Source organism: Eschrichtius robustus, chromosome 12, assembly GCF_028021215.1.
Source record: "Eschrichtius robustus isolate mEscRob2 chromosome 12, mEscRob2.pri, whole genome shotgun sequence".
Classification (NCBI taxonomy): Eukaryota; Metazoa; Chordata; class Mammalia; order Artiodactyla; family Eschrichtiidae; genus Eschrichtius; species Eschrichtius robustus.
The window spans coordinates 73,188,995-73,216,372 of NC_090835.1; the positions used below are offsets into that span (position 1 = coordinate 73,188,995).

At 36.8% G+C, this 27,378-nt stretch overlaps 1 protein-coding gene across 1 annotated transcript in view; it reads right to left on the reverse strand.

Moving 5' to 3' along the window:
• Positions 1-27,378, reverse strand: part of KIF6 (kinesin family member 6) — a 399,235-nt gene that overhangs the window by 257,692 nt on the left and 114,165 nt on the right. Inside the window, exon 6 of the mRNA XM_068557688.1 lies at positions 19,951-20,080. Within this exon, the coding sequence (XP_068413789.1) occupies positions 19,951-20,080 (130 nt within the window). The remainder of the gene's footprint in view (positions 1-19,950; positions 20,081-27,378) is intronic.

A 27,378-nucleotide genomic window follows, 5' to 3' on the forward strand; every position in this document is an offset into this window, starting at 1 on the left:
ATCAAAAAATCTACAAACAATAAATGCTGGAGAGGGTGTGGAGAAAAGGGAACCCTCATACACTGTTGGTGGGAATGTAAATTGATACAGCCACTATGGAGAACAGTATGGAGGTTCCTTAAAAAACTAAAAATACAACCACCATACGACCCAGCAATCCCACTACTGGGCATATACCCTGAGAAAACCATAATTCGAAAAGAGTCATGTACCACAATGTTCATTGAAGCACTATTTACAACAGCAAGGACACGGAAGCAACCTAAGTATCCATCGACAGATGAATGGATAAAGAAGAGGTGGCACATATATACAATGGAATATTATTCAGCCATAAAAAGAAATGAATTTGAGTTATTTGTAATGAGGTGGATGGACCTAGAGTCTGTCATACAGAGTGAAGTAAGTCAGAAAGAGAAAAACAAATACCGTATGCTAACACATGCATATGGAGTCTAAAAAAAAAAAAATGGTCATGAAGAACCTAGGGGCAAGATGGGAATAAAGATTCAGACCTACTAGAGAATGGACTTGAAGATACGGGGAGGGGGAAGGAAGGGTAAGCTGGGACAAAGTGAGAGAGCAGTAGTGTATATATGCACATATATACACTACCAAATGTAAAATAGATAGCTAGTGCGCAGCAGTTGCATAGCACAGGGTGATCAGCTCGGTGCTTTGTGATCAGCTAGAAGGGTGGGATAGGGAGGGTGGGAGGGAGGGAGACACAAGAGGGAAGAGATATGGGGATATATGTATATGTATAACTGATTCACTTTGTTATAAAGCAGAAGCTAACACACCATTGTAAAGCAATTATACTCCAATAAAAACGTTAAAAAGAAAAAAAGTAATGTGAACAATGAGCATTTCTGTAGAATATCAACAGAGTTAAATTTATATTTCCAGTGAAAAGACTTCATTTCCCATGAAGTGAACACTTTCAAATGGAGCAAAAACACTTGTAGCTGAGATCCTTAACGTGAATTATTTTCAATGTATTACCTCCGGAATGACTGATAACAGATGTGGCCGGGTTCATTCAGAAAGTGAAAAAAGAGTGTGAATGAGGTAAAGTTTGGGACCTCTTAACCAGTACTATAACGTTATTTCATCACATGACCACAATCCATACCTTAACTTTGGCTAGCCATATTGAAAATTTTCAATGTGAATTTCATGGTAAAATAGCTGAGAATGGGTTCATAAAGAGAATTCATTACACAATTGTAAACACAATCCACAGACAAGGATACCCAACATCACTGCTACTACCCAACACTGAACTGGGGCTTCCAGTCAAGGTAATAAACAAGAAAAATATATGAGGCATAGTGATAGGAAAAGAAGAAATTAAAGTGTCATTATATACCGAAAATATTGTGGTTTACAAAGAAAATGCAAGAATGTCTACAAATAAACTGTTAAGGGCTAAAAAGATTAGCAGGGTTGCTGGATGCAAGACCAATATGAAAAATCAATAAAGTTCTAATAATCCAGCAACAATTAATCAGGAAATATTTTATTTGTAATAGCAACAAAGATGATGAGATACTAAGAGATCAATCTTATAAAAGATGTGTGATTTGCAGGGAAAATGAAAACCTGAACAAATGGTGTACCAGATATTAATATACCATTTCATAGATGGGAAAATTCAAAATTAATCTCTATATTAATCTCTCTATATTAACCTATATATTCAATGCACTTGAAATACAGATGCCACTGGTTTTGTTTGCAGAACAAAACAAATTAATTCTAAAAACCAGATGAAAGAGCAAATATTGCAAAATAATCAAAAACAATTCAGTGAAAGAATAGTAAGGAAAGGGGTCTTGTCTTGCTATATATCAAGGAATAATCATAACACCATAGTAATTAAAACAGTGTGGGACTTGTGCAGGAACAGATAGATAATTAGATCAGTGAAACATGCTGTGCTCATTTAAGGAACTCTGTATAAGGTATGGGTGACATCACACCACAGTAGAGAAAGGATGGACTTATTAACAAATGATGTTGGAGTAATGGTCTAACCACCTTGAAAAAGTAAATTTAGATTGCTCTCTCACACTATACACACAAATAAATTCCAGAATGTATTACAGACTTATGTGTAAAATAACACAACCTTAACATTAATAAAATATAGAAGCATATTGTAATCAACCCAAGGTAGTAATAGATAAGCTATGATAAGACACAAAACACAAAACTGAACGGATTTGAAATATTTGACCAAATAATCCAAAATTAAAGAACTTCTGTGTGATGAGATCTACCGTAAAGTTAAAAGACTAGGCGATGATATTGGCAATATATATGGCTGACAAAAGATTAATATTTGAAATAAAGAACCCCCACAAATCAATAAGAAAAACAACACAGAAAAAAATGAGCAAAGGATATGAACAGGCATCCCATAAAGAGGAAACCTGAAAATGGTCAACAAGTCTTTGAAAAAATTGCTCAAGCTTACAAATAGTCAAGGCAAGTAATTAAAACCCAACAATAAACTACTTCATTCACCTCTATTAGACAGGCAAATTTTAAAAAATAAACTCTAAGAAAACAAGTGTTTGTAAGGATATAAGGAAACAGGAACTTTTATACACTGCTGGTAGGAATGTAAATCAAGAATCTTTTTTGAGAGAATTCCCTATGGCCCACAAGCCAGCAATAGCCTGACTACTAGGTATATTTCCTAGAGAGAAACCTGGGCCACGTACATTACGGGGGAGAGAGAGAGACAGAGGCAGAGAGATGGATGGACATTCACTGCAATACTGCTTGGGGTAGCAAGAAGTTGGTGCAAGATGTACAGCCTAAATGGACATCTGTGGTGGGAAAGATGAATAAACTGGGATAATTCAAATTACAGAAAATTAAACTTCTGTACAGATTGACATAGATTTCTAAAATAGAATGCTGAGGAAAAATGGCAAGTTAAAGAATAATATAAATACTATGATAGAACTTAGATAATTAAGAAGACAATATTATCTAAAAATATTAGTTCATGGTGCTATAACTTAGGTCATTAAAAGTGTAAAAAACGGACTGGAGGATATAGCAAATTAATGATAGTTGTTGCCTTTGTGAGGGATGGAAGTGAAAGGCTAACAAGGAGACTTCATCTTTATCTGAAATATCCTATTTCTTTTATTTAAAAATTCTCAGAAGTAAATAGATATCAGATATCTAAAAATATCTAAAATAAAAATTATCTAAAAATATTCCAAAAGAATGCTCATGTGAGTAAACACGTTCAGATCTCCACCTTTGCAAAACAGGATTTAACGAAAGACTTTCCATACAGATATACATGTATTCAGATAGGGTAATATATTTAGATGCTATTTCAACCAGAAATTCTTTCTGTAAATATAAATTCTTGATATACATGATCACTGATTTACACCAACTAGCAAAATACAGAGATGTCAAAATACTGGCATAGTTTTGGTCATGATGATGTAGCTAGTGAGTTACATAGGCTGAAAATTTGACCCATTACTCGTTGCCACAATAACTATACCCAAACCTAGCCAGTGTGTGATTTTGCATGCTAAAGTGGATCAGCAAATAACCGTGCATCTAAAACCACAAACTCAAATTTAGAAACTAAGTTGAGGTGTTTTGGAAGTGACTGTAAGTTATTTGCAGAACTTAAACGTGGGTTTCATTTCACTGTTATATTCGCACAACAATGAAGCCTACAGCACTGTAACAAAAGTCAAATGACAATCGATATAAATGACTAACATAGAGACTATCCCCAACAGCTGTCTTCAGCTGTCTTCAGCTTCCAAATTGATGCACTGAAATCACAGTAAAATGTGGACCATTACAAATAGTGGAAGAGTGAACCCATTTCAAAGGGTACATGAAATTAAATTGTATTTCTGTAGTCTGTAATTAAAATGCAGTAATATGTGTAGGAGTCCATGCCTACAATTTTGTAACTTCTCATAAATATTTTCTGCATGAAGTAGTAGTTGGTGTACTCTTCGCGAAAATTTTCTTAAACCTCAGAAAACATTCTTTATGTGTAGCTGTTTAAGTGTGATTTGAATATGCCAGTGTCTGCTCTGTGTTTATTTAAGGACATCTTTATGTCTCATAGGCATGCCCCTACGCTTGTCCTTTTAAAGGTAAAATTGTATTTAAACATTTTTGAAACTGCCTAAGAACAGATGGCACCATTTAGGCAGATTTCATTCAAATTTAAGCGCACATTTTAAACAAATGTGCTCTTGGCACTAGAGACAGTGCCTTTGGAAAAATTCTAGTGATGATTAATCATCTGCATGCAGAGAGCTTTCACATTTCATATCATTCTGTGTATATAGCCCCGTATTAGGCAGTACAGAGACAAGAAGGAAAAGAAGGCCTGGACCTTGCCCTCAAGGCATTTATAATCTAGTTCAGGAGCTAATGACAAAATGTGTGAAATGAGAGTGAACAATGAGAAAAAGGTAAATGTGCAGGAAAGAAAGTGATCTGTTTTCAGCACTGAGCATCCTAATCTTTCAGGTAAAACCTACGAATGTTATCCATTCCCTCATTATGGAAGCTCTCCACGCTCCTTCTATTCCTAGGTTTCTAGAGTCAAACACCCTCTCTAACTGCTTGCTCTGTCTCCTTTTCCTTTATTGGACCCTTTTCTCTCCAGTCCCTAAAATAAGCATGTCCCAAGCTATGGTCATCATATTTCTTCCTCTTGGGGAACTCTTCCATAGCTCTGATTCTCATTGGATTGGTACTGCAGTGTAGTTAAAAATCACACACCCAAAATCTTAGAATTGGGTGTCAGATGACCTGGTGTCTTCAAGCCCTGGTTCCATCAGTTACTAGTGTTGAAATCTTAAGCAAATTTATGTAAAGTAATTTTGGTTTTTCATGCCTTTGAAATGACATAATAAGACTTGCTTTGCTGCAAAGAGTTGTACTAATTACCGATTGAAGTGTTGAAGTGGTCCATGAACTGTAAAAGGTCATAAAAATGTCTCACTGTTCATGTTCACTCTGTTCAGATGCCTCCCATGTCCTTATTTCCAACCACAATTTCTCTGTACCCCAGATTAGAATGTCCAAGAGCTGGACTGATAATTGTCACTAAAATGCCCTGCCAGCATCTTGAACTTAATGTTACCCCAAACAACCTCATCACTTTCCCTCATTCTGTGTCCCACAGATGGATATACAATCCGTCCTGTTGCATTTACCTCTGTCAGCTTTGCTCCATCTCCAAATATCCTTTACCTCTCACCTGGGTTACTACATTCTTTCCTTACTAGTCTTCCCATATTTATTCTTGTCTCCTCCAACTGTTCTCCACCTTGCAGACAGAGTAATACTTCAAAAACACATATTTGATTACATCAATCCCACCTAAATCTCTGAATTAAACTAGCATGCTCCCTAAGACTAATATCTCCAGTTCCTACAACTGTATCTTATACAACTGTTTATCAAACTATTTTTAAAGTATGGCAATCTGACACTCTGAACTGAATTTATTCTTTCAAATGTAGCCTAACCACAGCAGAGGAAACTGGAATCTGAGCAATCTAAATCTAGCGTTGCCAATAAATAGCACACAAAGTGATAAACCATATTTGCTCCAGCCTTCTACCCATGCTATGGAATTTCTTTGGGAAACACACACACTTGTTTATTTGATGACTGCATTTGATTAGTTTTCATCCCAACATTACTATCTGTTGAGATAATTCTGAATTTTGACTGCTTTGCAATTTTGTGCTATCAACGAATGAAACTATCCTGTGTCTCCTCACCCGAACAATTTTGTAAGACATGGAGTAGGGCAGAACAATAGCATTCCATGAAGACACCCGTACTTTCTACTCCACTAGGTAATACTTATGGGTATTTTCTAATTGGCTTCAATCCAAGTACTTTCATATACTTTCAATTTCTCTTTATATCCCCCAAGGATATTTTGAGAGACTTTATTAAATAACTTGAATTCACTTGACCTATGAATTTTTATAACCCTATCAGAAAAGTGAATGAAATTAGTTTAAAGTGAATCATTTAACAATCATTTTTCAGATTCTTTTTTAGGATTTGGTATCAAAAATATTAACCTGTCATTTTCCAAATGTTTTCTTTTTTTGCAGAGTTGAGAATAAATGACTTTCTTTTATAGAGTAAAAGTCTAAAACCCAGGCTCACTGGGTCCCTTACAGATTCATCATATTGGTAATCTGTGGTCAAGGAAAGTTAGTTTTCCTCTTTCTCATCTCCAGCCCAGCAAAAGCTTACTTCTCACTGAAGGCCTATCTGAAAGGTTACCTCCTCTACAAAGGCTCTCCACTTCCCACCTCCTCCCACCTAGACTCTGAGATCCTTGGGGGCAGGGACGGTGTCTTATACATCATTGTAACCCTAGCATAATGTTACACAATAGTGTTCAAAAATGTTTGTTAAATCGTTGGCTCTTGCTCATTTCTAGTTTTCTGGAATCTCTATGGCATGCTTCATAATTTCTAAAAATTGCCAAATAATTCAGAGACTATAACTGCAAACTCTTTAAATCCATGCAATATAATTTGAGTCTAAAAATTAGAATTATTTGTACAGCAAGATTGACTCCAATCTCTACACTTATCTTGGGCTTCAATTACTCTTTGTGCCTGACTCCAGGGCTCTTATTATCCACTACACTGTACATCTTCAACTGCCTTTTCTCTTGCCTGGAATGTCCTCTTGATGGTCAAGTATTGGCCAGTATGTCTTATTGGAAAAGTATGCCCTTCTCCTCCTCCCAAAATAAGCCTACTCAAAATTCATTTATCTTCATGAATTCCCTTGGACTATTCCCAATTGGCATTAACTACTGTGTTCAGAAAGGCCATTTAAACATTTGTGCATAGAGTAGAAGATAATTAATATCCAAACTCTGGAAAAATCCATTGTTCCAAATGGATTTTTAAATGTCTATCATTTAAAAAATTGTGACATTGTAATGGACAGTTTGCAGCAGAGGGTAGTGAGGGATGATGGTGGAATCCACCAGGCTACAACTGAGTGTTTGGTGGTCAGCTCATTTCTTGCAGTGTAAAGAGTGGTGCAGATTATAAAAGGTGATTCAAAAATGACCTTGTCAGTCAATGGTGGCTTCAAACTGTCTATCTACAAGGGGCTTGGAGTAGCAATGTACTTGTGGAGTGGTACTTGAAGCTGCTTTTGCAGCTTTACATAACATAGCATTAAACTGAGGAAACACCACATGTCCGTATTGAAGGCTAAAGCTCCTTCCCCACCAGCCCTTCAAGCCACTTAGTGGCACTGGCTGGGCTACCACCCTAAGAAGCTCTTTCATTGAACAAGAATCATTTTCTACAGAGCAGGAGATACTCCTAGGCTGAAAGAGAAATTTGAAAAGAAATGGTATAGCAACAAGAATTGGGTAACAGTGATAAGCATTTTCAAAAGCCTGTTTATTCATCTTTCCTGTTGGAATCTGCAGATGTACAACTACTAATCCTGATGCTCTGATTTTGTTACACATATTCCTGTTGGTAGATCAACAAAAAATTTCACTTTTTTCATTATTTCATCATGATTTGTGGGTGTGTGGCCATTTTCAAGATTGAAAATTTTAATTTGAGGGCAAAAATTGATATGTGAATTATGATTTTTGTGTTTATATAATATACTATTATGTTTTTTGTAACAATTTTTCTACTTTTAGTTAATCTCATGTTTTCAATCACTTCAAAAATGATTACAAATAGTTAATAAATACAGTCTTCAATGAGTCGAGTAATTTCTTTATATTACATATTAAGATTTCTTAGGATCTTTTGACTACTTGCTTTTTCTTGTCATATAGCTTATATTCCACTCTAATGTACCAAAATCTTTCTTTCTTCAATCACCTCTCTATTTTGGAATGAAATAGCTCAACAAGAATTTCCCCTAATTTAGAATAGGTCAGGTGAAGAAAATTCTCTCTTAGGTTGAACAGGAGTATATAATGTACATGCTTGAGACTTTTTAAAGCAAACCATCTAAGAACAACAGCAGTAGACACAGAATCCAGAATTCAGCTTTCACTCCAATTCTCCTTGTTTGATAACACTTTCTAACCAGATATCCTAATTGACCTGTTCCTTTGCTCATTTGCTCTAACTGAATTGAAGACTGAAAATACTAGCCTCCATGTGTTTCCCAGACTGATATCTGAGCCTTTTAGGTTAAAATTCACCCTTAACTGAGGATTATCTAACCCTCCCCCAACTGGTTAAATGATTTCTTATCTAATTCCTCCCATGGCAAATGGGTTGGTTAGGAGGCCCACCACACACTTGTTGTACTCTAACTCAGCCTGGAAAAGTGAGGCCTGACCAAACCTAGTGGTTTAGCATGTGACCCTATAAACACCTGTCTTGATCTTTTCTGAAGTTGTTTCAGAACATACTGCTTAGCAGCAAAATATCCCCAATTTGATAGCCCTCTATTGGAATTAATGACCCTAAACTGCTCATTTTCCTTTCTGATTTTTCTTTTTATAAGATACCTGGCTTTTAGAAAAGTAATCAAACTCATTTTCCCTAGTTGCAAGATTTCTAGTCGAGCGTATTATCAAAGCAGCTGTGTAAAAGAGAAAAACAGGGGGCTTCCCTGGTGGCGCAGTGGTTGAGAATCTGCCTGCCAATGCAGGGGACACGGGTTCGAGCCCTGGTCTGGGAAGATCCCACATGCCGCGGAGCAGCTGGGCCCGTGAGCCACAATTACTGAGCCTGCGCGTCTGGAGCCTGTGCTCCGCAACAAGAGAGGCCGCGATAGTGAGAGGCCCGCGCACCGCGATGAAGAGTGGCCCCCGCTTGCCGCAACTAGAGAAAGCCCTTGCACAGAAACGAAGACCCAACACAGCCATAAACAAACAAACAAACAAACAAACAAATAAATAAATAAATAGAGAGAAAAACAGACCAGGCACACCAATTTCTTTTTTAATTTAAAAGTAAGCTTTCGAGCAATCTGAAACATACGATAAGAATGTTTTAGCAATTGTGATTCACCTTTCTGATAAGAATAGCCTATTTTGTTTTATTATATATCCCTTCTAACAAGTCTGGAATCAATTTGATGGATTTTTGATTTTCATGTCTTCAAAGATCTATTAGCTGACTTCAAAATTTTAGGAAAATTGAATGTCAGAATTAGTGATGGCTCTTCTTCTGTTGGATGTCAATATTTAGAAGATTGCTTCCCTATGGGTCATTTCTCCAAAATTTGGCAAATCAAATACATTTATATAAAAATATAAGTATGCTAAAGTCAGCGCACATGGCAAATTGAGGAAGAATTTTACCTACATGTTTAATTAGAACTATGTTCAATTATCATCCTTGTTTAATATCCTTGAACTGGGTATCATCATATCAACACCAGGACAAAGGTTTGTTCTCTGAACAATGGAAAATATATCATCCCAAATGTTCCCCCACCTTTTATTTACTTGACTGCAAGAGGAATCATAGCTAAATTTGGTCCTCAATGGCATCCTTGTTGTCTAGCATATCCATTTTTCATCTTTTAAATTAAGGTTAACATTTTTTCTCTCTTCTCTTCCTCTTAAAATTCAGTCGGGCTTAACAATTTCCAAGTCTGACCATACACATAATTGGAAAAAATGATATTATGAGGCTAAAAAGTCTAATGATCTTCTCAAGAATTTATAGCAGTTCATTTAAACTGTCTTTAGGGAAAACCTTTTTCTATACATACTGTATACCTCGAGATTATAAGTAAACTGAAAATACCTGTTACTATCCTGTGTATAGACAACTAGAAACAGGTAGTGATAACACACCAAGCAGAACTCAGATATACATTTGAGTAATTTTATTCTTATGAAAGAAGTTTATCCTGTCAAATTGATTGTGGTAGCTCTCAATGCAATGTTCGAGTTCAGACATCGAGATCTGTATCGGACACAGATTTGAGGACAATGTCACTCACAGTACAGATGCTGAAGGAAGAACTCTAGAAGCATAGATGTCTGGTGATTACATATATTATTTCACTCCATTTTATAGTCCAATGACATTTTCTCCACATTTTGAAGATTCCACAGTTCTCTCTATGGCTATGAAGATCTCTTGCTGTTAGAATTGGCAAGACTCCAAATGGCAAGCCCAAAACATGATCAAATTACTTGTTGAAGGGTTTGGGCAGTTGATAAGACCCCTGTCTCCTCCCTCCTAGTTTGAAACCAATACAAGGACTAATGCAAAAGTCAGCCTGCCAAAAAAATGAAAGTATCTATCAACAAGAAATGCTAGAAGAATAGCTTCTTCTTAACGTTGACTTCTTATAGCCCAAACTGACTTCCTGCCAGTTTCCCTCATGTGTATTCCTGATTGAAGATAAGCCAAAAGCAATCTATCTGAATTATTATCCCTATTTCTTATAGAAATGGTTTTACTCAGGGGCTAATCTATGCCTCTTTGCCCTCTGATCAATTCCTTCCCTTTCCTCTACTTTGCTCTACATCACAGAGATGCAGAGTCCTAAAGGCAGCATTTTCCCAAGACCCTTTTTAGCTGGCATCCAGCTGGAAAGACAGGGAAGGGGAGAGATACTCTGGCTTTTCCCTTCCTCATGCCTTCCACTCTCCTGCCAATGCCTCCTACCAGCTGAGACCTGCCTATAGATTGTCATAGCTTCCTGTTGTTGGTCATCTCTACGAGTTGTATCACCATCCCCTGTTTGGCTTCTCAGATTCTTCCATCATCCATGAAACAAAACTATCTGCATTGATTTCCCCTGTTTTAAATACAGAGTAGTTTGTTTTCCTTGTTAGATCCTGACTGATACACTCAATTAAATACACAGCAATTTAACATAAAGCTCTCAGATGTTATACAAGACTGATGGAAGTATAAAGTCTTTGTATTTCTTTCAAAGTTACAGGCAAGACACTGCCTATTTTGCCACACAAGACCCTTTAAACAAGTATAGATACAATCTGCCTGCAACTCAATACCTGTAAATTTGCTCTCTGAACAATGAAAACTACATAACCAAAAATGTCAAAACGATGCCCGTGTTTTTACTTGTCTGCCTGAAGAATCATAGCTAAATTTTGTCCTCAATGGCAATAATTAACTCATTCCAGTTGTCTATCATATCCATCTATCTTCTTTTAAATCAAGTTTACCTTCAAAAATTTTTTTTCCTTTTTGACATTTTTTTGGTCCGGGTTTATATGTGTTTTAATATTGTAAGTTGCTTCAAACTCATTTGGAAAATAGATGATACATATAGTACTAACATAAACATTGTTTTCTTACTAAAAAAGCCATGCTACATTTGAATTTTACGAAGAATAATGAGTTATTATTTTGTAAAAATGACACACATTTATCAAGATAGATCAAGTTATATTATGGTAGCAAATGAACAAATAGCACCATAATCTCAGAGGCTTAAAAATCACAAAGGTTTCTTTCTTGCTCACATTATTTCTCCAGTGTTGTTAAATGGTGGCTCTGCTCCACATACTTGACACCAGCAAAGCTGATGGGGGTGCTGCCATCTTCTAAGACCACCTCTGCAACATAAAGCTTCAGGGTTTGCCACAAAAAGGAAGGAGATTAAGGAGAACTTTATACTAGTTCTCAAAGGCTTCAAAACAAAAGTAACATGCTACTTTCACTCAGATTGCACTGGCTACAGCAAGCGAACTCCCTTAACTTCAAGGAAGCATGTGCCAGAAGGAATAAACAGAAGTTTTGGTAAGCGCTAGTAATCCCTACCACACTCATTATTTTAAAAATCCAAACAACACAAAAAGGAGCAAAGATGAAAGTGAAAATCTCCCCAAAATAACAATGTTAATGTTTGATAAGAATTGTATTTAGATATTTTTAATACATATATACAAATAGAAGAACATATAGAAGTACTTTACCAAAACAAAAGCATACTACACATACTATTCTTAATTGAAAATTACTAAATTAAGTTTTATTTGAATTTAATAGAAAAATAAATAAAACTGAAGGAATTGGTGAGCTTCAGATAAATGTTTTTTCAATGGTAAGAGATGTATATCTTTTCTCTAAAAGTATCTCTTTAGAATTAAGGAAAACTCATGGAATTAAAGGACTTGGGTCATCATGATTTTAACGACATGGTTGACATTTAGACAGTATCTACTCCTTTCTTGCTTTGAAATATAAGGAAATTAGCTCACTTATAACACCATCCCTCCTCTACTTTCTAACTCCAAATTTGTGTTATATCTATTATTATTTATATTTTCAAGGTTTATAATATTTACTTTACACAGTTGTTTAGTTTTATGTCTACATTTAAATAAATTCAGTGTTTCTCACCAGTCCTTTTGTAATGCTTCTGGGTTCTCACATTCGTTAATTTGATTTATCTCTTAGTTGGTTAGACTTGATTGTCAAGCAATTTTTAAAAAGGATCCCTCGGTTCATTTTCTTCCAGGATTCACACATGCTTAAAACTACTTGTCTGATGTTTTTGTTTTTAAAGGAAAACTTGAAAATTTGGCTGGGTATAAAATTATTGGGACACAATATCCTTGCTCCAGAACTTGTTCCACTGTCTTCTGGCACTGAATATTGCTAAGGAAAAGTCCAAGAGCAAACTTTTTTTAATCTTCACTCATAGTTGGCTTGCATTTTTCAGACTGGATGTCCATATGCTTCTTTCTTTAGCTTTGGAAATTAGTAACTTCAATAGATTTTATCTTGGAGTTGAGCTCTTTCAATTTTTTCTTAGACACAGCATGGCCTTTCCATCTGCAGATTCAAGTAATTCCAGATTTCAGGAAACTTCTCTCTCTCTCTCTTTCTCTCTCTCTCTCACTCTCTATCCATGTTTTTTCTGTTGCCTTTACTCTTCTTCAGGATTTCTAATTACTCACAATTGGTTTCTCCTTTGGCTCTCTTTCCAGGTATCATTTTCTCTCATTATTTTTAATATCCTTAGTTATTTTTCAGCCACATTTCCTCCTCTTCTTCTTCCTTGTCTCCCTTCTCCTCCTCCTTTTCTCCTTCCTTCTCTTTTGTTTCTTAACGGCACTTTCATCACTATAATGGCTTTCTTCTTCTCTTTCATTTCTGAGTTCTTCAAGCTTGCTTTTATTTTCTTGTCTTGTAATCTTTTCTTTGAAACTTTCTATATTTTTTAGCTATTTTTAAAAACAAAGACTGCTTTTAGGTAACATATTTAAGATTATGAAGTATACTGCCTTGCTTCCTAATGTAAGGAGTCTTCAAATGTATGTTGCTTTTCCCTCCACACTCCATATACATGGAAAGATCTTTAGCTATTTTCCTTTTGATAACTTTATCTTTGAGCATGTGCATCTTTTTCCGAGAGAGTAGTCTGGGAGATGGGTAAGGGAATATTCAAATTCAGTTTGTGTCCTGAGTACCTCTACTCTGCGCATATTTCATTCTTAGCCTTAAGAGCACACACTTTCCTCAAATTTTTTCACTAAAAGGTCTGGGATGGCAAAACCCCTTAAGTCACAATCTCCCTGAATCCCACTCACCAAAGGTCATCTTTCTTGGCCATAAGCCTAGACCACTGACCATAAAAATGGCCTGTCTTTAAGGTTTCTTCTTTGGACTTACCTTCTATAGTGTAGAATGAATATCTAAATAATATTGCCCTATCATACTTGTCTATGTTTTTAGATCTCACCACCCTAACCAGAAGATCATTGGATTTGCATTTAAGAATTGTGACGCTTTCTTTAAGGAGAAACCATATCCTGCCTGAGGTTGGAGGATATATGTGTTGGCTCTCAGCAACCTCCCTCACTGTAATTCAAATTTCATAGTATTTGGCAGATTTCCTCAAGGTTTGAGGTTATGGCTATTTCCTTATTTCACTGAAGATGGCTTTTCCTCTTCTATTTTTCATTTTTTGTTGCTGTTGTTGGTGAATTTCAGTAGCAGGGAGTAGAGTAAAAATTACTTTCTTCTGCTATTTAATCAGAAGTCAGAATTTTAAAGATCAGAAGAAACTCAGGAGCTAAATTTTTACAGTCAAGAAGTTTGTGTTTCTCTAATTATGTATATGGAGTGAGTACGTTTTAATATTCTATTAATGGCTGCACCGTACCACTTCATTTATTTTAATAAACGTTTTAGACTTGAAACTTATGGTTCATGCAATGCCACTAATCAGGTTAGATGAGAGCAGAATGCAAACTATGTTATAAGACAGAATCACTAGTTAAGAAAGACTGTGTATTTCTCATATATAAAATATAAAAAAGAGGGAGAAAAATGCTTGGGATATATTAAGTGCTCAAAATTTAAGTTCCCTTCTTTCTATACCTACTAACATATATACAGTAGATAAGAGAAGTTAGAATTGTCAACACATCTTTTGCTAAGGCTTCTAGCTGCCTGTTGGGACCTAATGATAAAAGATGCTATTCTCATTATAATAAGAGCAGTCTGAAATGGATTTTCCCTGTTAAATATTTTGCTCTTCTCAGGCTCACAAATCTTGGTGTATACTTGCTAATTATATACAACTAATTTATCTTTCCAACGAAAATCTGTGAGGATGTGTTATTTAGTGTCTCTCTAATGGTCTGCTGGAATATGATTCTGGAACACTAATTGCAACCCCAATCCTCTTGTTTCCCACACACACTACACAAGGAGATCGAGGCTTAGAGAGCTGTTAACAAACACAATCACACAGTAAAGCTGCTCTTTCCTTCCCGTGCTGTCCTCGTGTTATTAGACAACGTGTCCAGCGACAGCTGTTTCAGTAACTGTACAAACCTACTCACTCCACTCACAGCCTGTCTCCCAATTGTCTTTGCACTTCTACAAGGTCACACAACTCACTCCAAAAGTTTGACAGAGTGCAAAGTCTGAGAGCTTACAAAACGCATCAGCACAACTCAGATACATTTAGTATGTTTTTTATTTCAAGCAAAGAATTAGGCAGAAAGACCTCTAATAGCTCCTGGGAAAATAATTTACAAATCCTGTAAATGTTGTTGGGAGGCTGGTTATTTAGAAAGTAATGTCTTCCAAAAGGTCTGAAGCACCACAAATTAAATTTTAAAATGTCAAAGTCATCTGTGATGTACTCTGTACTCACCAAGTGGCACAGTGTACCATAAAATCACCCCTGATTCTGGGCTTGAGATTGCCGGTCTTTTCTCCTGAAATCACCAGGTCTTCTGCTCCACATTAATTCGACAAAAAATTTTTTTTAATTAATGACTGACCAACTATGTAGTTGCCAGATGCTGAGAGAATAGAGTTGAACAGGACTACAGTCTTGTCTTTCAATAGTTGCTAGCTGAGAATTGTAGGGTCTTTCCAGATGTTATACTATATATAGCATATTATCACTCCTGAATTCATCAAGGTCAAGAGCAACACCAGATACCAATCATATAAGAAATTACATCCAAGGTTATTTGGACACCGTATTAGTTTTCTAGTACAACAAACTAGGTGGCTTAAACAATAGAAATTTATTATCTCACAGTTCTGAAGGCTAGAAGTCTCACATGGAGGTGTTGGCAGGGTTGGTTATTCCTTCTGAGGGTTATAAGGGAAGGATCTGTTCCAGGCCTCTCTCCTTGGCTTGTAGATGACTGTTTTCATGTTCACATGGCACACTCTCTCTATATGAGTCTGTCTCCAAATTTCCCCGTTTTATAAGGTTACCAGTCATATTGGATTAGGGCCCAACCTAATGACCACATTTTAACTTGATCACCTCTGTAAAGACCCCACCTCTCAATAAGATCACTCCGAGGTACTAGAGGTTAGGGCTTCAACACAGGAATTTGACAGGGTGAGACAATTTAACCTACAACAGACACTACTGTGAAGTTTTGGCAGAAAGGACCCTGAACATTATTCTCTTCTCCAAATTGGCTTGTAAAAGAAGGCCATATTAGTCTAATTATTCACTTTGAGCAACATTATGACTCCCTAAAATGAATAGTTAAATGGCACTTTTATCAGTGGAGATTGCTCCTAGAGGGATCATCTGATTTTGTTAATTCAGTACAGCTTCTGTCAAGATCCAGGTGAAATCCCCATGCTCCAGAAACCTCCGATAAAATCCACTCCAACCTGATGATGACCATCCCCTTCCATGTCCCAGGCCAAAATGGGAACAACGGGGTAGATGCAACTGGGCATCAGATTTCAATTCAAAACAAAACACTTTCTAATAAGTAGAATTACTCATCGGTGAGCTATTGCATTTCTAAGCATGGCATCCAAAGGAGAAACCATAAAATAAAAAGATTGACTATGTTAAAAAAAAAGAAATGAAAAGTAAAAGAAAATTTATAAAATGGTGGAAAATGTTTGCTAAATATATCACAAAGGCAAAAGTTATCTTTAACGTTCATTCACTCAACAATTATTTACTGAGCTCCTACTATATATCAGGCTTTGTTTCTAGGTGTGGCAGATGTGAACAAGACCAAGTGCCAGCCCTCATGGAGTCAACAAATCAACCAGACCTACCCTGACACTCCAAGAGAAGAACAAGTAGAGCACATAAACAAAAACAGAAATGCAAATGGCAAATAAAGATATAAAATAATTTGGTAATCAAAAATGCAAGTTAAAGCAAATTTTTTTTTGCCTACCAAATTGGCAGAACTTTCAAATCCTGTGATGTTGGTGAGGGTACAGAATATGGACCTGATCACATACTTCTCTGGGAGTGGGTTTCAACCAGCTTCTTAACGGTAAAACCCAAACTGCCCCCAAATTTAGACTGAGCACATTTAAAATGCTAAAATGCATATTCCTGGGCTCCACTGCAGAGATTCTGAATCTATCCATCAGATATGGGATCCAGGAAACTGTGTCTTTTGACTACCATGGAGTATCCTAATGCAAGTTATCCTTGGGCCATACTTGGGGACAGAGTGCTCTAGACCGTGGGCAGGGCTGAACAAACAGTTCCAGCAATGGGACTGTGCAGGGCCTAACAATCAAATGCAGAATGTCTTGTTCAATTAGATGTGACTAATTGAGAGCAACATTTCAATGGTAAGACAAAAAGGTACCAAGTTATACTTGCTACTGGTGGGCTTTGACACTGGGTCACCCACAGTTCAGCTTTCACAATATTTATTCTCTTTGGTACAGCAAATCAACTTTTGAAAAAATTTACCCTAAGGACATAATCAGGTTTTATTCAAAACATTGGTAGGATTACAGAAATTATTTAAGAGTGAGTTCTAAAAATAAGAAGAGGATAAAGCTACTTTTAATAACTTTTCCTTAAAATGCTGGCTAGAAGTAGACAATTTAAAAGGGAAGAGCTCTCCACTTTGGGTCCCCATATTTAGACTTTGTTTTGCAAATGTTTTCTGGTTACCATGGCAACTTCTGGATTTCTCTATGTAAATGGGAAATTGGGAACCTCGCCTTTTAAAAAAAATGATTAGTGTGTTCTTTTTATCCTGGTAAGCTCATTCTGTGCTGACAAATTGCATTCTGACAGCTCGGTTGTAATCTAAAACATGCCTCTCTGGAGACTGAATAATAAAGTATTTCCAGGGATTGACAGTTACTCTTCATTTATATTTTTATGTATTTGCTTTCAATGAATTCAAGAGATAAACTGAAGTGCTACATACTTGCTATATTTTTTAAATAATTCAGAAATGTATCCTCACTTGAAAAATCTGACATATGTCAATTTGATTATTGAGTTTGTGAACTGTGGTGTAAGGAAAGAACATAAGCCTCTGAAACGGTCGGACTTGGAGCTGAACCCTGGCTCTGCCACCTACTAGTTGTGTGACCTTGGGCAAGTAGTCTAACTCTTTGAGCCTTAGTTTCCATTTATAAAATAAGAATCAGAAATAATATATACATATATAAAGCATCTACAACAAAGCCAAGTCTATTGAGCAGGTTCTTGATATAACATGGCAGCTATTACCTAAGAGAAAAATAAAAGCCAAGCACAGAAACATCCAAAACCTATTAGATTTGGTTTAAAAGAAATCAGGCTTCACACAGGAAAAAAGTGAATAAGTTTTTAAAGTAATGCATAACCAACATTGTTAGAATTGGACTTCTTCATGTTTCAGCTATTTATACTATTGTTAAACACTCAACAGTAAATAATAGGAAAAGACTTTTGGAACTTTGTAAGGTGATAGGACATGACAGATAAGCTTGTACAAAGGAAGCTTAAGGTCCTCAAGACTTTACAATAGTCTGAAAAGATGCAGTTGGCTAAAGTTAAGGCATAACTTTAAAATAGCAAATGGCCAAGGTTTTTAGCTAATAGAGGTCATAGTGAACCAGGGCCAGGAGCCCTCCCTGACCCATTAGAGATGAGGGGATGTAATTGTGAGGATGAGGCCTGCATTCCTCTAGGGATGCGTCACCTCAGGAAGAAGGTTAGCAGTGAGGCAGGGACAAGTTTCCCCGTGTTTTCCAACAGCATTTATGGATCTACCTTTTTCCTTTTTCATATTCCATTGGTGGGCAGGACCCATCTCTAGTCTATACTGCTCCATTTGCTGTTTATTAAACTGTGTATGGAGGAGGAGGATTTTTAGTGGGGCATGTTAAATCTTTCATTATTACACTCCCTAATTCTTAATCTGCCTTTATTCCTTTCTCTTCAATTATTGTGAGAAGAGCGTCACGGACGATCGCATGGGCAAAAATGTTGAAGCAATACACAAATGCAAAACATTGTAAACAATAGAAGATATTCTGAATTAAAAACTATGTACCGCTCTCTTTAAGTAAAAATAATAATTTAAGGGTCCTTAAATCCATATTATATGTGGCACCTAAGCTCAACTTATTTAAGTTAGTCTATTGAAAAGTACTGATGCAGAACTAGTAAAACAACAACAACAAAACTAAGGTCCCAACACAATAACAGACGTCAACACCATGCTTTCACTACCTGACTTTTCTTTCCATTTATCTATCTTGTATTTAAGGTGGTGCATTCCAGAGGGTGAAAATGAGGCAGAAAAGAAGTCACTTGAGGGAGACTTTCTCAGACTACTTCTCCTCCCAGCTTACTGTCCTCACCTATTGTTTGTCATCAGGGACAAGGTAGAACACAAAACGCGGGGAGTGTGATTTAAAAAGGAAAGTGCCCGTGATCACAGTAAGCTGTTCACTTGGGGAACTGTTCCCACATCACCACCACCACTACCGCGACCACTTAATTCCTTTCACTGCAGTGTCGCTGGATGAGACCTTTGTGACCCTCCATCTCCAATCAGTAACTGGTTGAGGTTAGGGCCCAAGACTGAGTTGGGTCAATCCTGGCTCCAGACTATGGGTCCCAGGTAAAATATAGGTGCTCAGTTAGGTTTGAATGTCAGATTAACAACAAATAGTTTTCAGTATAAGTATATCCCCAATAACGTGCTGAGACATACTTATACTACATACCATGGCAGTGTTCCTGGATCTGCCAACAATAGCTGCAAATGCATAGAGCACTTTCTATGTTCCATGCATTATTCTAAATTCTTTACAAATATTAATTCACTAAATACATGAAAATACATGGATAGGTAAACATATGCCAATACATGGATGACTGGAGGTTAGGAAGAATGAACTATGTATTTTAAGTTTCAAAAATTATGCAAAAATTCCTATAATTAAGACTTTTGATGAGTTGTCACTGACTAGCTACAAATCAATTTGTAGAAAATTTAAAAATATAAAACTAAAAAAGACTAGATTTTTGTCCCTGCTCATTAACTAGCTGGAAGACCTTGGGAAAATCTCCTCAATTCTCTGGATCTAGGTTTCCTTCTCCTAACATGAAATTGGGATGAGATTATTTTTAAAGTCATTGCTGCCCCTAAAATTCTATTATATCTTATAATGTGCAAAAAACAGCTTGCAGAGAAATGCTTATTACCTCTGCAATCATTCTGTTGGTGTCTCCTAAGAAAAGCAGATTCAGAGCTTCTTCCTCTGTGGTTGCCTGATGAAGAGACAAGTTCTTCAGGTGGATATTCTGATCAGGGTCCTCCAATACTGTCACTTTCCTAGGGAAATGGGAAGCAACAACACAAGGCACTTTGAGAATGAAAAGAACTTCAAGTCTTTCTTACAGGTTTCTTTTTTAAAAGCTGTATGTACGATGTCTTGAATTTATAAAATCCAATAGTACACAAGACACCAGACAGTATTGGTTTAGCATCAAACACTGACATTCCCTTGACAGTACTACCAAATAGCTTTGGGGCTGAAAAGTATATTACAAGCTCTGATTTAAAGCCATCTGTCTTGGTAATCATCAGAACCCCAAAGCATCTTAAAATATATATTCTTATTGAATTAAAAATGCAAATAGTTAACCTTCTACCTATATCAGGAAACTTGCCTATATAGTATTTTTCTATGTCATAATTCAGTTTCTTACATAGGTAATGCACAAATTTTTCTCCTTCTAATTTTTCCCTTTTGTTCAATTTCATATCATTTTCAATTTACATGACATTTCAAACTGGTTAGCTCATCAATTTAAACATGATGAAAATTGAGGCGTCTGTTATCCCTCTAGGAGATGTTCCCTTGTCTAGTTTTCTTATCAAGGTGAGTTAAAAATTCTCAAGAAGCCTTGTAATAAAATTTTAGTTTGTAATTATTATTTTTATGTCCATCAGATGTGTTTCTTGACTTTTTTTCTTTTACAACATCACTTTTCCTTCCACTGAATCCTTACAGTAAGAGCTTTAGGTCTGGAATTACATTCACCTATTACAACTGCCTCAGTGGGCGTCCTGGTGCCAACGCCACCTCCTCCCAGGTGAATTCTAACCCTATTTCGAGAGTTGGCTTGTGAGTACTCTCCTTAGAGTCCTCGTAGGACTTTCTGCAGATGAACACAATTTGGCTAAACTCCTCACAGTCTTGCTTCAAATGCCTACAGATTCAAGCAATAAAGTTACTAAAGAGAGTTCCCTTCTGCCTCTTGAGTTTTGCCTTCTTGATTTTCTTAAAAATTGTTGAAGAAAGGAAATCTGTAATTCACAAGTGTTGCAAGTGTATCTCCAGATATCTGCACTTGCTTACAGCATTTGGAACTGATCATAATAGATAAAGGTTGGCATCGTTTAGCACTATTTCTCCCTTCAAAGTACAACTAGCAAGTGGACGTGTCACTTGCCTATTGACAAAAACACATTTATAAATCCTTAAAAATGAAGATATTGCAAAGACCATAATTTTTCAGTCTTCCCTTTTGTAAGGAGGTTATCTGGACTTTCATATGTAATTTGTGGGCACTTAAAATACTAATTGCAGGAAGAAAATGTAGCTCTACCAGCACCTCTGTGACCATTATGTCACTAATAATCTAGCCTGTTGCCAAGTTTTGGACTCCTTTTTGTCTCCTTCAACAATACCACCTAAGATGGCAAAAGATCTCTTCCCTTAATGAAAACAAGTATATTTTATTTATTTTTCAACAAGACTCATAAGTGAGCTTATTAAAAATGCTTGAGTTAAAAAATGCTTAGAAAACATGAAGGCATTGTTAACTGAAATAGATGAATTGTGCTCTATTTTTAGGAACCCCCTTTACTCCTTAAGCTTTACTTCCACCCTGATCCTTCTGATATGCTCGAGAAGGTTTGCCTAAATTCAATCCCTAGGGACACAGAAGTTAGAATTCTTCCTAAATCCACAGATTCTAGGCCTCAGAGGTAAAAAGAAGTTAAGTAATATTGGAAGGAAGATGAAAGCATGAAATAAGTGATGAGACAGTATATTAGAAGTGAGAAAAGAAGAGAGTTCTGTCTTTTTCAACAGGAGGAAGAAAACAAATTCTCCAACTCTGAGGCAAAGTCACCTGTGGTACATGTTGTAAGACCAAGTCTGCTACAAAATCAACCTGTGCAAGTTCAGAAAAGGGAGAGGTGGGGGAGCAGGAAACAATTCAAAGACAAGGATGTTCACACTCACTGGGCACCAAAAGTATGCCAGGGACCTGCACTGTCTTCTGTAATCCAGTTGTAATCCTGGCGGCACACAGGAATAGCCTGCAGAACTTAAAACAACACACCGGTCCCAGGTGTCCTCCTAAGCGGTTCGGATTTGACTGTTCTGGGGCGTGGACTGGGTATCAGGATCTGTAAAGGTTCCAGGTGATTCTAGTGTGCAGCCAAGGTTGAGAGCCATTGACTTCATCTTTAACGACCACACAAGGTGGACATAGAGGGAGGAGGTTTCTGGTTTCTTTATCTTTACTCTCCACCCAGCTCCACCCCAAGCCCAAAGGGGAGAGTTACTCATTTTACTGGTTGGAGCTGAAGTCACTTTGGGTCATATCTACTAATAGGCAAGGTCCCTGTGAATTTTAAAAAGCTTGTCCTTCCATGGGAAGTTTCTTTTCTACTTCCCTGACCATGCAGCTGATGGGTAAACTAAGCCACCCATTAACCACAACAATAACTAAAGCTCAACTGGGGATTATGGATATTCCTAAACATCCATAGGGTTTATATCATTGCTAAATCAAAACAAAATCTAAATGATAGTTTAGATCAAATCTAAAATCTAAATGACATAATCTCCTCACCATTACTTCACTGAAATGAATGCAGAAAACAAGCAAGTATGGAACTCTAAAAGTGTTCATTTATTAGACAACCTAAATGGGTCACTGATTTAGGATTATATTTACAAAGAATAGTTAGAAGCATAAGGTAGAAAGCGTGAAATGTCATCAGCAGCATTTGGCTAAGCTACTTTTTTCCTTGTAAATCATTCAGAGCCTTTGATCTGCAATGAACCTACCTCAGAACTATTACACTTCTATATTTACTTCCAGGTGCTCGTCCAGCTTTGTCACTTTGATCATAATGCAATTTGCACATGCTTCCAGTTTTTCTGTATAGAACTCTCAGCCGTCTTTTGTAACCCTGTAACTCATCACCAGGCATTTCTCTGGCACTTTTCTGGTACTGTTTTCCTCACTACTTTCTGATTTCTTGCCCGTGGAGGTTTTGAAAAGTAAATAAAAAGACAGGTTGGTGTCCAGTTTAGTTTGACTTCTTTCACGGTTCTCTCCCTGCTTTGGGCTCATCTGTTGGGCACACTTTAATAAAAAGACTCCACCTCTGGCATCTTTCTGGAATCTTCTTCAGTGCAACTTTCTCCAATCAGGGTCTCTCTTGCCAGTTCTTCTCCTCAGATTCTTTCCTGGTTTCTGCCCAATCCCTTGGGCATGAGGCTTTGGACCTTCCCTTATTGCCCTGCCTGCCCTCATTGAAAATCCCTTTTGCACTTAAGCCTCCCAACCAATTTGTCACTCCCACCCACTCTCATGCCTTTGCTCAGAGAAGTACAGCCTGAGCTGGGTACTACCTCTTGACTAGGTCAACTAATCTGGGAGTGAGAATGCTTTAAACTCTGCTGTTGGTGGAAAGCTTTTCAAAGTTGGAGGAAATAAGAATCATCAGCAAAAGTTTCTCTTCGAGTTGCTTCCTTTCCTGGCCCTTCCCCTCCCCCCGCCACTCCCCACGCCCTCAGCTCTCTAACAAATCAATAGCTATTTCCTGAATCCTCAGTCCACCACTCGATTCTGACTATAATTTTCATAGCTTGAAAGAGGGCTTTATTGGAGTTTCTTAAATAAACATCTTAATTCCAAGATGGAAACCCCCCAAACTATTTATTTGATTCCTTTTTGAAAGGGCCTGTGAATAGTTTTCTCTACAAAATGTTTCTAAAATGTTTAGATTTCAAGCAAAAAGCCACTGATAGCCTTAACTTGGACCCCTAAGTGGAAAAGTTCTGCTAAGTATACTCAGCCTGCTCAATGATGGAGAAGAAGCAAGCTTTGTGTTTTCTCTGTAAACAGAGACTCTTTTCCATTTGGCTAAGTAGTTGGAATTTTTAGGCTTTCTAATTGCCTGGAAGACATATAAAGAGCAATGGCCAAGCTCTTGTTCCCAATAATGGAAGCCATCAATGAAAGAACCCTCCCCACCCTACATCCCATCTCCACAACATTCCAATACCACCAACTTGCTGAACAGGGACTTTCCAGGAGTTACTACAGTGAATCTGGTTTCTCATTTTCATGTTATAGACAAATATTGCTATGGTGATTTCTATTATCTTCTTCTACTTGCAAGTGCCCCATGTGATGGTGCAGGCCAGGCACTGAACAACGGCACCATGTACAAGATGGTGCAATTCACATGAGTCTGTAGATTTATTATGACTTATGTCTGTCAGGGGGCAGTAAAGTGTCTTCCAACAAAACCAGCATATTACAACAATTTTTCAACAGGTGGCAGGGTTGCCTTTTAATAATCACATGAAGGTACCATACAGATGAGAGGTAGCTCAGTCTAGTTACCTTGACTGAGAACAATATCAATAGCAGGCAGCCCACACGAAAATGGGAGGGTGTCCATCAGGCTCTTCTAAATAACTGAATAATCTCACATATTGTGAACACAGCTGCACCATTCATTTCAATAAAGAGAATATTACCTAGTTCATCATTTTCCAACTCCCTTTTTTCCCCCACCCCAACACATTTTCAGAAACTCTCTACAGGGAAGATTTGGGGGAAGATGTAAATTTTTAGAAGTATGTAAGAGGAGCCCTCCTTCTTTTTTTTTTTTTTAATGGCTATATGGGTGCTTTCCCTAGATATCCTTTTTTTTTTTTTTTTAAACTTTGGGTTTGTTTATTTATTTATTTATTTATTTATTTATTTATTTATTTATTTATGGCTGTGTTGGGTCTTCGTTTCTGTGCGAGGGCTTTCTCTAGTTGCGGCAAGTGGGGGCCACTCTTCATCGCGGTGCGCGGGCCTCTCACTATCGTGGCCTCTCTTGCTGCGGAGCACAGGCTCCAGACGCGCAGGCTCAGTAATTGTGGCTCACGGGCCTAGTTGCTCCGCGGCATGTGGGATCTTCCCAGACCAGGGCTCGAACCCGTGTCCCCTGCACTAGCAGGCAGACCCTCAACCACTGCGACACCAGGGAAGCCCCCCTCCTTCTTTAGATTGATTAAAAATCTAAAAGATTTCTTCTGTTATAAAATATAAATAGTTGAAACATATCACTTAAGAAAGTTTTATGAACCTGCAATAAATTTTTGTGTTGGTCTTAACCTAGACAGAATGGGCTAAAAGTAATGGATACTTTTTCTGAAGATCACTACTGAGATATTTTGAAAACTCTTTCTAGTAACTTGAAAAAGATATCTTTTCTTTCTTGTTTTATCTAATATTATATCTTCTTACTGATAATGAAAAATATAGCCAATCACATGACACTTTAGATTGAGTTATTTCTTTTAACCTACTAAAAACACCAGGTTCTCTACTAAATACTTAAAGAAGAGATTATACCACTTATCTACAATCTCATTCAGGAGAGAGAAGCAGAGGAAATACTTCCTAACTCATTCTGTGAGGTCAGCATTACCCTTATACCAAAACCAAAGACATAACGAGAAAAAAAAAACTCTAGACTATATCTCCCATGAACATAGATGCAAAAATCCTCAGTAAAGTGTTAGCAGATCAAATCCAACAATGTAGAAAAAGAATTATATACCATGACCAAGTGGGATTATCTCAGGTATACAAGGCTGGTTCAACATTCAAACATCAGTCAATATAATCCATCACATCAACAGACTGTAAAAGAAAAATCACATGATCATATTAATAGATGCTGAACAAGCATTTGACAAAAACCAATACCAATTCATGATAAAAACTCTCAGTAAACTAGGAATACAGGGGATCTTTCTCAACTTGATAAAGACTATCTACAAAAACCCTACAGCTAACATGATAGCTAATGGTGAGAAACTCAAAGCTTTCTTAGTAAGATCAGATACAAGGTAAGGATATCCCCTCTCACCGCTCCTTTTCAACATTATACTGGAAGTCCTTGTTAATGCAGTAATGCAGGAAAAGAAATAAAAGGTATACAGATTGGGAAAAAAGACATAAAGATGTCTTTGTTCACAGATGACATGACGATCTACGCAGAAAACCTGAAAGAACTGACAAAAAACTCCTGGAACTAATAGGTGATTAGAGTAACACTGCAGGATACAAAGTTAATATACAGAAGTCAACTGCTTTTTTGTATACTAGCAATGAACAAGTGGAATTTGAAATTAAAAACACAAAACCATTTACCTTAGCACCTAAAAATGAAATATTTAGATATAAGTCTAACAAAATATGCACAATATCTATATGAGAAACTACAAAACTTTGATGAAAGAAATCAAAGAACTAAATAAATGGTGAGATATTCCATGTTCGTGGAGAGGGAGACTCAATATTGTCCAGATGTCAGTTCTTCCCAACTTGATCTATAAATACAACGCAATCCCAATCAAAATCCCAGCACATTATTTTGTGGATATTGACAAAATGATTCTAATGTTTATATGGAGAGGCAAAAGACCCAGAAGAGCAAAAACAAAATTGAAGGAAAAGAACAAAGTAGGAGGACCAACACTACCCAACTTCAAGACTTACTATAAACCCACAGCAATCAAGACAGTGTGGTATTGATGAAAGCATAGATAAATTGATCAGTGGAATGGAACACAGAGTCCAGAAACAGACTCACATAACTATAGTCAGCTGATCTTTCACAAAGAAACCAAAGCAATACAATGGAGCAAAGACAGTCTCTTCAACAAATGGTTCTAGAACAACTGGACATCCACATGCAAAAAAAAAAGAATCTAGACACAGACTTTGCACCACTCATAAAAATTAACTCAAAATGGATCACAGACCTAAATGTAAAATGCAAAACTATAAAACTCCTAGAATATAACATAGGAGAAAACCTAGATGGCCCTGGGTGTGGTGATGCTTTTTTGGATATGACATCAAAGACATGATCCATGAAGGAAATAATTGATAAGCTGGACTTCATTAAAATTAATAGACAATGTCTAAAGAATTAGAAGATAAGCCACAGACTGGGAGAAAACATTTGCAAAAGACACATCTGGTAAAGGACTGTTATCCAAAATATACAAAGAACTCTTAAAGCTCAACAATAAGAAAACAAACAACCCAATTAAAAACTGGGCCAAAAACCTTAACAGGATCTCAAAGAAGATATACAGATGGTAAATAAGCATACGAAAAGATGATCCATGTCATATGTCATCAGGAAAATGGAAATTAAAACAATAATGAGATACCCCTACACACTTATTAGAATGGCCAAAATTTGGAACATTGACAACATCAAATGCTGGGATGTGGAGCAACAAGAACTCTCATTCATTGCTGGTGGGAATGCAAAAATGGTACAGTCACTACAGTTTGGTAGTT